This window comes from Podarcis pityusensis, assembly GCF_964106645.2.
Source record: "Podarcis pityusensis genome assembly, chromosome: 14".
Lineage (NCBI taxonomy): Eukaryota > Metazoa > Chordata > Lepidosauria > Squamata > Lacertidae > Podarcis > Podarcis pityusensis.
Window position 1 is genome coordinate 25,709,670 of NC_138039.1, and position 13,544 is coordinate 25,723,213.

The 13,544-nt window shown below is 51.1% G+C and overlaps 1 protein-coding gene across 1 annotated transcript in view; it reads right to left on the bottom strand.

Annotated features, from left to right (window-relative positions):
• The window catches only part of IQGAP1 (IQ motif containing GTPase activating protein 1), a 45,310-nt gene that overhangs the window by 6,733 nt on the left and 25,033 nt on the right, over positions 1-13,544 (bottom strand). Inside the window, exons 14-29 of the mRNA XM_080980153.1 lie at positions 12,985-13,109; positions 11,644-11,807; positions 10,741-10,831; positions 9,818-9,985; positions 9,412-9,557; positions 8,255-8,425; positions 7,346-7,429; positions 6,209-6,280; positions 5,942-6,011; positions 5,228-5,436; positions 4,447-4,602; positions 4,179-4,342; positions 3,204-3,428; positions 2,328-2,468; positions 2,139-2,223; positions 507-739 (exon numbers count right to left, since the gene is read on the bottom strand). Coding sequence (XP_080836279.1) covers positions 507-739; positions 2,139-2,223; positions 2,328-2,468; positions 3,204-3,428; positions 4,179-4,342; positions 4,447-4,602; positions 5,228-5,436; positions 5,942-6,011; positions 6,209-6,280; positions 7,346-7,429; positions 8,255-8,425; positions 9,412-9,557; positions 9,818-9,985; positions 10,741-10,831; positions 11,644-11,807; positions 12,985-13,109 — 2,304 coding nt within the window. The remainder of the gene's footprint in view (positions 1-506; positions 740-2,138; positions 2,224-2,327; positions 2,469-3,203; positions 3,429-4,178; positions 4,343-4,446; positions 4,603-5,227; positions 5,437-5,941; positions 6,012-6,208; positions 6,281-7,345; positions 7,430-8,254; positions 8,426-9,411; positions 9,558-9,817; positions 9,986-10,740; positions 10,832-11,643; positions 11,808-12,984; positions 13,110-13,544) is intronic.

Sequence of the window (13,544 nt, forward strand, 5' to 3'; positions counted from 1 at the left end):
CTTCACATAAGTCACTATGGTGAGCAGTCCCAAGCAGCATCCTTTAAAACTGGAATGCAACACACTGGATGATGGGAACTGGAGTCACAACAACCTTGGCTTTTAAGTTTGACCACGGAGCACACTCACCCACCCTATTTGGTGAAAGAAAAGATAAAACTAAACTTGTTCTCAAGTGAGTCTCCCCTGCTAAAAATATTTCTGCGTGCCCAATTCTCAGAAAGGAACCTTACTTCCCCAGGTGACAGAACTTTTGGGGAATCTGTTGTTGTGGCTACCTAAATACAAGGGTGTATTTCAGGAGAAATTCCCAAGCAAGGTTGGACTGTGAATTTACACCAGTCAGCCATGTCTGTGCCATGTCAGAAGCAGGCAACTTCTTGTGGGACTTTACAAGGAAATGTGTCCCCCCCACCAGAGAAACAGATCTCCTCCTTCCTATCTGAATAATTCACTGTCATTGGCCCCATCATTCCTTGCTGAAAGTCATTGTCACTCTACTTTACCTGAATTTCTGGTAGGACTGAGAAAGGTACTCGTTGATGATGCCTAGGTGCGCATTGTCCCCCAGGAACATCTTATTGGATGCTGCATGCTGCAACATTTTTGCAATGGAGCCGAGGTTTCGCCGTTGGTCTGTCGTCAACTGTCCTCCAGCTGACAGATCAATGATGTCAAAGGCATCTGGAGCCACAATGGCCGGGTTCATGTAGCGATAGTACAGAAGGTTGCCTACAATCTAGGGAAAGAGTCCTTTGTGACCTCACCCTGTCTGGAGGAAGCCACTTTCACCAATTCTGTCCCCCACCGCCAACCTGCTCAGTTGCACAAAGAGGCAGAGGGGAGGCAATAGGGCTTTAGAAAGGAAAGGAAGCCGCAGGCATTTGGGAGCAGGCAGGCAGGCAGCTGCTGTTTTCCTCACTTGGAAGAGAATTAGCCACATTGGGAAATGCAGCTGAGATGCGGAAAAAGCCAGGAAGAGCCAGAAACAAGGCAAGGACTTGGCAAACGGAACATCCAGCACAGACACCCCGGGGCAGATCATTTCTCAGCTCCACTGGGTGGCTACATTAAGCAGGTGCCATTTGTCTGGTTGGAGACACGCCAGGAAAGAAAGGGAGGGAGGGTTGGCTCCCACGGAAGTGCCTTGGAGCTGTAATCTTGCCTCCCCAACAGCCTCAAAAGGCAGTAGTCAAAGAAAGCCACAGGCTAGGAAGTTTTCGCTGCTGGACTATGGGGAATGGGCAGTGATCCATGGGCTAAGGGCTCCCAGCTCTTTCCCCAGAGATACGGAGAAGCCAGGAGTTCACAGGCCACTTTAATGAAAAAGTTGAATGGTTTCAGCTCATTGGCTGCTCTAGCAGCTCCCCCCACCCTGAATTGTGCACTTCCATCCTGACTTTTTGCTGCTACCCTGTGGCCGCTGCAAGCTCCTCCGCCTGCTTCCCACCTAAAGGCATGCTTTAAAAAAGGAATTCACCTGCAGAGAAAGCCTAGATTCGATGCTTCAGTGTGGGAAAGCACAGAACTAGAAGAGAAGAAGAAAACAACAGCATTCAGGTCTCTTTTTTAGAAGAAGGCACAAGATGGCTCTTTATCTTTGAGAGAAACTGCCAGGCACAGGTCACGACAGTCCCCAAAACAGGGCAGACCCACTGGACGGAAAGGCCATCCTCGTGAGTTCTCTCAGGCTTTAAACTTGTATGAGAAGAGAGTGCCACTGACCATCCACCAGAGAGACATCCTTGCTCTTTTGAAAAACATTTTTTGAAAAAAAGTTTATTTGTCTACCTGAAAAGCTCTCTTTTTTAAAAAAAGGAAAGTGGCACAGGCTGCTGCTGAGACCAAGTGTGACCACTGGCTGCAGCTCTTTAGAGAGAAGGAAGAAGCCCAGCAGAGACAGAGAGAGAGAGAGAGAGAGAGAGAGAGAGAGAGAGAGAGAGAGAGAGAGAGATGCAGTAGAAGCAGCGAGTCCACCCCCTCTGCTCTCAAAGCAGCCCCCACCTCCATGCTCACCTAGGTCGCTGGAGCTGCAAATGTGATTGACAGGTGGTCTGACCAAGAGAGCGCGAAGCAAGTGGAGTGTGTGTGTGTGTGTGTGTGTGTGTGTGTGTGTTTGAGAAACTCTGCTTCCTCACCTTCAGCAGATCATCCTCACTGGCGTCAGGAAATTTTTCGTGTAGTGAATCTTTCAAGACCTTGGCAATGAAGCGCATGCCATAGCTGTAGAGGGAGAACAAGGCCGTGAATGAGGAAAGAGGCGGAGAGAAGCTTAGAAGGACCCTCCTCCTCCTGCATCTGCCCGAGGGGCAGCTTGGGACACTCACGGGATTTTCTCCAGGGAGCCGATAATGGCCAGCAGAAACTTGTCGGTGATGGCCCGCATGTTCTTGATGGAGGCATCCAGGCGCGTCTTGACCTCCTCGTGGGCCAGGGCTTGCTCCGGTGTGACGTCGTAGGGCAGCTTACTGTCAAGGAAAGGCGGGTGAGTGGTGGGAAGTGTCGGCTGGAGGGTGCTGCCGCTTGCATCCCCCTCTTAGCCCTCCAGCTTATGCTGGACAGACACAACAAACAGCACATGTGCATAAACAGCCACCTGGATCCTACCCAGGGGGCACCTGGTGACAGATCAGCCCTATTTGAGGTGGGGGGTGGGGAGAGAGAAAGGCCCGCAGGTATGGGCTCTAAGGGAGTCTTCTGTCCCAATCATCCTTCCCACAGGACGGTGGGTGGCAGGTAGCCCAGAGGGCGGGGCGGGGGGGGACATAGGGAGTCCAGCAGGAGCTTTGGGTTTTGAGGTCTTTGCCGACATTCCTCTCCTATGACCATCTGACCCTTGATAAATGCCCCCAAAGCAGAAGGGAGGAATGAATGAAGCAGCTTTCTATATCGCTCTTTACTGAGAACATGGTTTTTAAAAAATGGCTCTAAACCTTTTGCCAGGTTCAGCTCACCTTTGTGCCCTGGAATGACTACATGACCTTTCCTAAGGCCATGACTGTGAGGCCTCCAGGTCTAAACATTTAATCTTATGTATCAGTGAATGGAATCTATTTTTAAAACTTTCGAGGGGAAAAAGGAACTTTTCAGATACAAGCCGCCACAAAACGTGAAAATCCAAATGAGGATGTGTCTCTCTCTCCCCTGAAAAACGTCCAGACCTTTTTTTGGTACCTCCTGTGAGCATGAACAGCCCCTCATACCTGGCCTCTCCGGTCTGCGACTCCATCTGGTTGACCCAGGACTTGTAGATGTCCACTGGATCAGTTTTAATATTGAGAGATTTGTCCTCCATGATCTCCTTCACAACCGGGGCCAGGATCTGCCTCAAGGTGTTCTGTCCACGAGCACCACGGTTGAAGCTCACCACCATCTTGATCACTGTGGGGTTTCCCGTCACAATCTCTTGAAGCTGATCCACCTTTGATCTGGAAGAAGGCGAGAAAGGTTTGCTGGAAACACATGTGGATGAAAACCAGCTCACTTTCCCAGCAGAAGATGCTGGTACCCAAGCCCAGAGGGTGGCCTTCCAATTTTCATACTTCTCTTTCATACATTCCTGTTGTTGTTGTTGTTGTCTTCATCCTCAGGTTTTCAGATCCAGCTTTTGTTTGCAGGTTGTTTCAGAACCTTCAACCAGGAGGAGTTTCCTCCCCGCCTCTTCTATTAGTCAATGGCCGCCCAGCCAGCCTCCCACAAAGAGGGAAGCACAAGTACCTCTGTCTGTCTATCTATATCCAATTTATATACCACCCTTCATCACAAAATCTCAGGGTGGTGCACTTATTCCAATGTGAAAGGGGCCCCCACACCACTATAACTGAGAATGCAAAGTCAGGGGAAAAGCAATGTTTTTCTTTTTGAGTATTTCAATTTAATAGTTTAAATAGCTTAATTGCTCCTCCCCTTACAACCACATGCAAGCATTTACTGCTGACCACATGGCAAACTCATGCTTGGCCTTCCAACTTGGGAGCCAAAAGTGACAGCAGGAACCAGAAGACCAAAGAAAGCTGCCCTCTGTGACAGGCATCTGGGCTCCACAACTCCCCATGGTAGCCAAGGGCTGCACCTCTACATAAAAAATGAGAGCCCAAAGCGCGATGAACAGCTGTAGCCAACAGCTGTCTTTACGCCCCATGCAGCCCCTGAGAGTTAAAGGTTCCCGACCCACGTACTTGATCTCCTCCTGCAGCGCAGTCTTGAAGAGGCGCAGCAACAGGTACTCCTCCCGCTGGTTGGAGGCATAGTTGTACAGCGTGAAGATGACAGAGTCCATGAATTTTGTGGATTTGTTCTGGGGCATTTGGAAAATCAGCTTAGCCAGGTAAGTGGGGTTAGTCTGCAGCGAAACAAGGAGAGGATCATGGAGAGCAGTTCACGGACAGGAGAGAAGGAGAGAAGACAAAGGGTCACCTCCCGCTACAGCTCCTCCTCTCTCCTCACCTGCAGCAAGTAGAAGAGGTGCTGATAGGCCTCCAGCTTCTCCCTCTTCTCTTTGCTCAGAGCCTTCAAGCCTCCCCTTTGCTTGTTCAACATCATCATGTCCGAGAGCTGCTCCTTATTCTTCTTGGTAAGCTTCTTGCTGTGAGACACGACATCCTGCAGCGAGGAGGGAAGGGCAGAGGGGAATTCAGAGCCTGTGCTTAGCATCCCATCCTTTCCCTGGGACCCTGGCCTTGTCTCCTGCTGCTGACTCTCCAGGTGGGAGGTCGGGGTTGGCCACGAGAATGAACATTTGATCCAAGAGTAGACTTTGGCAGACTTGGAAATACTGGCTAGCACCCTTCTGGCCCTCAAATCCAAGTTTTCCTTACCTGCTGAGCAGTATCAGTAGATCTATCAATCATTGAAATGGAAATATTGGGACAGAAAAAGAACAAAGATGCTTACCAAAGCTACATAAGGCAATAGCTGAATTGGGGGATTTGGATTGTTCGGGGCCTCTTATCTTCGCAGATACACAACCCACCATATTCAGAGACACAGGATACCCCCGACCGTCACGTTATGTGGATGTGGCCATCTTTCTCATCAGCCATAGGACAACTGACGGATAACTGATCTGGTCTGGCAGGGAAATTATTGACGAGAGGGAACTGTTGCTTTATGAGCTCTAACCTTCAGTGGCTACTAACAAAAACCTTCAGAGCCCGCCATACACAACTGTGTCCTTGTTGCTTGAGGAGAACTTGGCAAGGGGGATTGCTCCCCTCCCAGATTATACCTGCAGCGTGATTTTGTTCTTCACCAGCAAGCCAATTTTTATGTCCATGAGGTTGAGGTCATTCTCCAGCTGCTGATTGGAGCGGATCAAGGTCACGACCTCCTCACGCAGCTTCATCACGTCCAGTTCCTCTTGGAAATCTTGATCGCTCTGATCCAGCAAGTGCACAAACTTCCGGACAACCGCCATCGGGGGGTCTTCAGCATTGACTGTGGAGGGAAAGACGCCAGCCAAGGAATGGTGACAAATGCTGATGGCACAAAAGGAGCAGGCCTTTCATTTATTTTCACGAGAGAATTGCTCTTTCTTGTGTACATAAGAAGCAGACAGACTGAAAGGAAAGAACCCAAACCCCTCCATTTTGCCCCGTTTTGAAGGGGAGGGAGGGAGTGGGGAGGTCCAAGGAGCCAAGGCAGGCTCTCAGCAGAAACAGGACAGGCAAGTGAAGCAATCCACTTCTTAATAAGCTTTGGCGAGGTCACATGCCAAACCCACTTCCATAACCAAAATAGCTAGGGCCGAATATTGCCATGGTTACCTCACAATGCCAGTTACAGAGAAAAAGCTTCCACTGAGTCGCTTTGTCCCCTTATGTCCCCTGTGGGACAACTGGATTGTAGGAAACCAATGAAAAATGGCAGCCTTCCTGCTTGCCACAACAGTCCCTTCTTGGGCAGTTTCAGGACATGGGCCTCCCTTCCTGCCAATACTCACTCAGCGTCTTGTAGTCATCGCGAGCTTTATTGGCACGGATGAAGGCCTGGATCTTCACAATGTCATTGATCTAGCCAAGAGACAAAAGCAAACCCTTTGCCATCCTGTGCTTTCATCTACGCCCCTCCACCCCTGGATGTCACTGGACTGCAACCTCCACGATCATCATCATGACTGACACCACTATTATCCATTGGCCCTGCTGGTCACCAGGGCTGATGGGAGGGAATCCAGCAATCCCAGGTGCCCCACCTGCAGTGCACTTACATGATCCCGGAAGTACTGCAGCCGACCTCGGTACCGTTTCCGGGCCTGGTACATCCTGGTCATGGCTTGAATCTGTGGAAGATGGAAAAAATTGAAAATGGGTGCTCCACTAAACTGAGTAGGGGGGAAAGGAGAGAGAATGGGGCTCTGGGACCTCCTGCTTTCTGGCAGAGAAGGGTAGGTGGAGCCCCTGGTTTTGTATCCTCATCCTGGTTGCACGTGGGTCAGATGAAGCCCCCTCCTTTGCTCTCCTTACATTGCCAGGTGAGGTGACAATCCATGGCTGAGCTTTCCAATCTTGGCACACCATGCACCAGGAGATGCATGGGAAAGGAGGGAAAGGAGGCTTCAAAGCAGGTGACCTAGTCATTTGCTAAGAGGTTACTGTGGACACATTTGGGAAGGAGTAGGCCTGAGTAGTGCTTGGCCCTACCAAGGGGATGCTGTTTTTGTTTTGCCTGCAGGCACCATGGCAGTGAGGAAGAGGAAAGCAGATGGCCGAAAGAGGAACAGGACCTTTTTTTCCTTTCCCCTTTTTTTTTGCAGGGGGTGGGGGAGAGTGAGAGGTTAACTGAGAGAGGCAAAGCAAGTAGAAGAAGATCAGGCAAAAGGGGATCAGGGCAGACAACCACTGCCGGCCTTTTTCTGGAAGAGACAAGGGAATATTGCTGGCCTCTTGTGAGAGGGTGGGGAAGCGAAGCAAGCACAGCCAAAGAGGAGGGGGCATGGCTTGGGGCTTGGTGGAAAGGCCCGGAAGGCTGGATTAGACCCATGGGCCAGAGGATCTCATATCAGGTCTGTTTGAAAGCAGAGGTTGCCAACTCTTTGGGGCTAGTGGGCACACAGGAATTTTGTGGCTGCTGGTTACAAAATGGCTGCTGCGAGGACATGGCCTAACATAAAATGGCCGCCACATCTAAAAGAGTGTGGGAAATTGTTGTCAAGCATAAATATGTATGTATAAGTGCTATTTAGAGTATGAAGGGATTAAGACCAGCCACTAGGAGTCCCAGAGGGCTTGGGCTGAGGCAAGGGAGGGGAAGGAGACCACTAGTTTTATCCATCCTGGAAAGATAGAGCAGGTGGGAGCGGGGTGAGGCTCCAATTTCAAAGCGCCTGACCTAGAAAGATAATTACCTTCACCGCTTCGTCCTTGTGGGCCTCCAAGTACTTCAGGCGGTCTTGATAGGCCTTTCGCTGCTTGTAGCCACGCCACTGAGACTGAAACCAAACCAAACACCAGGTTAGAGGCCTCCTTTGCCTGACTGCAACATCTTCTGTATGCTTTTGTACCCCCCCCCCCCACTTCCCTCCAGTCTGCACCCCAAAACTGATCACAGCTGGGGACAGCCACTGCTTCTCTTTGCTCAGCTGCTGGACCAAAAGCAGCCTCTATTGAAAGCCAAACCACCTCAAAACAAGGGACTCTGAACAGAAACAGTGCCAAGAAGTGTGGCACCGTAATGAGCAGCAAACAGGAGCTGGGCTTTCAGCAGCATGGCCAGCTCTCTCCAAAGAGCCTCTGTCACCCAGATTTGAAAACAAGGAACCAAAATATCCACCACCCTTGCAACAGATCCCCCGGGGGAGCTTAAAGCTTAAACAACCTCACTCCCCTACCCCAGCAGGAAAGACAAAGAAACTCTTCCAAGCCAATGCTGGACTGTTCTCCTGCATGACTTGGTTGGGGCGAAAGAAGAGGGGACTAAGGGGGGCTGCATGGCCCTTTGCTTAGCTGCCCATCACTCTGGCACCAGAACTGGGCTCCTCAAATTCTCCACAGCCGTGAGGTACAGCCTGCAGAACATGGTATCCCCAGCCAGCAACCGCAAACAACAGAATGAGAACAAAAGGGTTGACTGTGGGAACCTTGAAGAAGCCCAGCCAACAGACCAAAGGAAGTTATGCCAAGTGGGTACCACCACAGACCAGCCACTTTCCACATCCCTGACCCAGAGTTCCCCACCCTCAATGCCCACTCCCGGCAGCTCTTTGCTTTCTCTCCCCAAGTTCTCCCTGCCCTCCCACCACTAGTTCCCCCTGTACCTGGATGCAGGTGATGGCAGGAACTTGCTTCTTCAAGAAACGCATCCGGCCACTGAACTCCTGGCGGACAAGGTAGCCGCGGCAACAGGCCTGCAGCCTGGTAATCAGGTTCTCATTGGCCAGCCAGAGCTGCTCTCGGTTGTACGCGGCGGTGACGGCGGAGATGGAGCTCTAGATCCCCGTTGGCCCAGGGAAAGGCAGAGGGGGGGGGCAGAGGAAAAAGGCCACACTCAGTACCTGGCCAAAAGGCAACCAACACCCATCCTTGCCCCAGAGGCAGGTCCCTTGACTCAGGGTGACCCAAGAGAACGGCCTTCATGGTGGAAGGAGTTGCTGCCTCTGATGGTCTGTCAGGTGCTCCCGGAATCACCTCAGGGAGTGTTTATTCACTGTACCTTCAGGGACCTTTTAACACATTGCCTTTGCTGCCCTTTTGCCACTGTGTAGGGGTACTACCAGGTTTTAATGTCATTTTAATATTTTGCTAATATAATTGTATTTTATGGTTTTTGTCTGGAATGTAAACTATTATTATTATTATTATTATTATTATTATTATTATTATAGCTCCTGAAGTTTATGCCATAATACATTTTTTTGTGTTTAAGGTACTACGAGGCTATTCTTTTTGCTGCAACTATCTCATATAGCTACTACCTTACAATTTTCCAGGCATTGTGCCAAGATTAGAAAAGCAGGCTGTGCCCACAGGCTTACAATCTAATAGACTTGGCACAAAAGGAAAATGGGATGGGGAGGGAGGAGAAAAACCAGCAAACCTAAGACCCATTGCTAAAGTTACATAATAGCTTTTATAATGAGCAGCTGGAAGGGAGGGGAAGAACCAAATGGCAGGTGGTATTCCTGCCAAGTCAAAGAAGTGGGTCCCACTTCTCCACTCCTATCATAGTTCTGTTTTAAAGAAATAGCGAGAAGAAATCTTGCAGCAGAAGCACCCAAAGCTGCCCCCTGAAGTCATAAAGGGCCTTGCACATGTCAGTGACTGAGCAAAGGAAATCAAGGATCACTTGAGAGGGGGCAAAACAAACCTGATACCCTGTGATGACACCCCTCCCTTGCACTGACCAGGTCAAGAGGCACTTGGCCCTGATTTGGTGGTGCTGAGGACTAGAGGAGGTGGCACATGCTCAACATACCTGGATATCCTCTCGGGAGAGCTGTGTGTTATTTGGCACAAATCCTCCCTGGGGCTCTTCCCAGCTTCCTTCTTTGGTCCTCAGGTTATGGTAATAATGGTAGCCACCCTTCACCCAGTGCTTCACCCACTCACTGCCGTTGTCTCCTGGAAGAAATGGGATGTCGTGGGGAGGGGGACAAAGAAGCCCTTCTTCTCTGCCTCCGTGAGGAGGAACCGTGGGGCTCTGTGGCACAATGTGTGCAGACACTGCCAGGCAAGTACTCTGGTAGGAGCAGAGTGGGGAGAGGAGGCAAAGCTGGCCTGGATGGCCAAAGACAGCCTAGCTGTGAACACAGCCTCTCCCCTCCGCCAGTCCAGGCCCATGCAGACCACAGCCCCCATTCCTCTCCAGCCCCCGCCTTCACCTGCTGCCAGTTTCGTCCTCTTGACTTCCGCCAGCTCCTGCTGGTACGTGTCTGCACACTCTGGGGTCACGCCATACAGCCCTACGTCAGCTGAACGCAGGCAGCCCAGGGTTACCCCAATATCTCCTTGGTCCACTGCCTCGTTGATGGCCAGGATTCCTACGGCAACTGAGATAAAAGCAAGAGAAGCCCTTGCAACCTCTGCAGAGACACAGGCCAAAACACAGGGAGAGGGTGGAGGGGAGTCTGAGTGACCACAAAAATAAACGTCTCCACCTCCATCGTTCTGCCCGGACACTGAGGTCCAGCGCCGAGGGCCTTCTGGCGGTTCCCTCGCTGCGAGAAGCCAAGTTACAGGGAACCAGGCAGAGGGCCTTCTCGGTAGTGGCACCCGCCCTGTAGAATGCCCTCCCACCAGATGTCAAAGAGAAAAATAACTACCAAACTTTTAGAAGACATCTGAAGGCAGCCCTGTTTAGGGAAGCTTTTAATGTTTGATGTATTACTGTATTTTAATATTTGGTTGGAAGCCGCCCAGAGTGGCTGGGGAAGCCCAGCCAGATGGGCGGGGTATAAATAATAAATTATTATTATTATTATTATTATTATTATTATTATTATTATTAAACACCACAGTGAACACTGGCCATTTTACAAGGAGATCTCAGGCTACTGACTTAGACTTGCAACCTCCCAAGAGACGAAACAGAGACATCCTTGATCCCTAGGGCTAAAATGACCCTAATGCCAGTTGGGTATTAGGAAGCAGGCTTCTGGGAAGTGTGACCAAGAGAAATGCCAGTGTCCAAACAAACAGAACCTGCTTCCCACCCCACTGGCATGGTTGCATCTTTAGATGGGAACAGAGATTGGAGCCCCCCCCCCCAAAAGAAACCCGCTGAAAAGATGACAGGGAGACTCACAGCGCTGGGCTTCCTCTGTGTCCCTGTTTGACTGGAGAACACCCCCCTGGATTTCATCCAGCCAGAGGACAGCTGTTTCATCACGAGTTTCCTGAAAGCAAAGCAAAGCAAGGTTCATCCCCAGCAGAGAAACTGAAGCCAAACAGAAGAGAGGATGTCATACCGAGGGGAGGGGCAAAAGGCCTACTTTGCCTCTCAATCTTCCCAGCCCACTCCAGTCTCAGCCAGTCCAATTTAGACATGCTAGATGACTGGCGTGCAAAGCAACATTTGCCTCCACCTACAGACTGGCTCAGTTTTAAACTAAAATCCATTTATCTAAATGGTACACAGTCCAGCTTGCCTCTGATGAAGCACTGATGAAGAGTGAAATACTCGCTTCGAAAGGGATGGTGGCAGCTCCTACCATTATCCCTGACCATCGGCCTTGCTGGAAGTTGGAGTCCAACAGTATCCCTAGGGCACCATATTGGCTACCCCTTGCTCTAAGTGGGTGGAAGGAGATTGGCCGGGTCTCTGCCTCCCCTGCCCTCAGAGAACCAGAAATTTTCCTGATGGGCCAAACGAGACTCAACAGAAGCTCATGAACATAAAGGGGGCTGGGGACAAGCAATGCTATTAATAAACATCAACATTGCATACAAGTGTCTTATTGATGGGCCAAAGAGGACCCCAAAGCTGCAGCAGAAGTTGCACACCTTGTCAGTGCACAGACAGGAGGCCACTTAAAGGCCTCTGAGAGCCAACAGAGGCATCACTGCCATCCTCCCTAGGCGCCAAAGGATGGCCCAGGTTATCTGGCCTGACCCCGCTAAAGTATGGGGCTGTGGAACGCTCTCAGCGGAGGAGTCAGACAGTGAAAACCTCCCCACCCCTGGATGCAGGGAGGGATGCCCGACGCACCTGAGCTTTCTCCCTCTTGGTGCGGAGCAGCACATCTTGGTAATGCTGTGCTACTTTGGGGGTGACCCCCTCCAGCTTTGCTGCAGGAATCTGCAGTGCCTGCAAGGTCTTCCTCGCATCTCCTTCGTCCAAAGCCTCATTGATGAGCCCGATTGCCAAGATCCCTGGAGCAAACAGGACAGAAAGGAAGGATGAAGGCAGGGGGATCTCTAGGGGCACATGAGGCACCCCCCCGGTAGGCCTTCTGCTCCTGCTCTCTGCTGGCCCACACACTGCAACTGTTAGGCCAGGCACCTGAGGACGAGGCAAGGAAAGGAAGGGAAAAGCACTCCCCAGTTTACTGAAAGGGCTGAGGGAGCAGCCAGGGTTGACTGGGAGAGCCCACAGAGGGGAGCAAGCAGGGAGGGCTGACTTTGCCGTTTATTCCCTCTAAAGGCTTATATGCCACCCTTTAGGGAAACGACTTTCCCAAGGTGGCTTTCATGCAGTATTAAAATATAAAACAAATTACAAAAGTCATATAATAGCCCTAAATATGAATTTATAGAGCTACAGAAGACGTTGTAAAAACCATACACCAGCCATAAAAACCCTAATCGGAATGGCTGAGTTCAAGGCAGCTAAAGCCTGACAAGGCCTCTAGCATCTTGTTCCTCAGAGCAACGGAAGCACCTGCTGAACACAAGAGATGCTGGACCCTGGAGGAGCTGCCTCCCTCTGATGAGACCCACTTCACCCTTGCTGACGTTCCCGGGCTGAAGGAGGTCCTCCCATTCTCCTGCCCCTGAGGAGGAGGAGCACCGTCTCCTCCCTCAAGGGAGACACTGACCTCACCCTAACAGAGGCCGAGTGCACAGGGAAGACAAGATGGGCCAGACTTTTGACAGCACATCCTGGCATGCTGTCTTGCCTGGTTAGCATCCCAAGTGTTTGGGGTTGCACCGTGTTATTTTCAGCCCACAACTTCCTGTTGATCTGATACTTTTATAGATAAGGCAACCACCTGACTAACCTATGACAGTCTGGGCTAGAAAACTGCCTTGCGTGGCCACCAATTGAACTAGCCATTGGCCACGCAAAAGACACACACTCCACCTCTGAATATGCCCTTCTGTGCTTTGCTGCCTTCGCATCCATTCCCAGAATGGCGCCTTGATTTCACCAGTGATCTCAGGCTCGCTAAGAAGTCCTGCGCACCCAGTCATGGCACCAACAGGACCAATGCAGGGCTTTCGGATCCCAAGCCACCAACTAGCCCTGATGGGGCTTGGACGGAGGCTTGGGCAACAAGGGCGTCGTCCCCCCCCCCCGGGAAGTTTCCACACCCCAAGAGCCACTTACGCTCATGCTCTTCGTGCACTGCCACGTTCACCCGGTCAACGCACGACTGGATGTCATTCCAGGTGATGAACTCGGCCCCTTCGCTCCGTGCCTGACTCTTCAGCTTCAGCAAGTCCTCAATGTATCTGCCGAGAGTCAAGACAGCACACGTCAAGGGGCTGGCCGCTGAGAGAACAAAACATGAAGACACAGGCAAGGCCAGAGGAGATGAAGGAAGCAGAAGGCCTGTGCAAAAGGCACCATATTCCCAGTGGCAATGATCTGGAGCACATGAATGCAAAGGGGTTTGCCTGCAGGAAACCCTTCAAGACCTGCTCCCCTGGCCTAACCCTCAGGTTCCAAAAGCCAGAACCTCAAAAGGGGCTCTCACAGGCCACAACTGTCCAATCACTATTTCTACCCCACTTCCCGGAAACCACTTGTCACTTCCTTCCTACTGGCCATTGGAGGTGCTGTTGGGCCCTCTGGTCCATCCCCAGAGCCTCCATTTGGGACTCAGAGGACTCTGGATCACGATGCCAGAGGGCCTAACAGGTCCCATTTCCTTTGTCTCCTCCCAT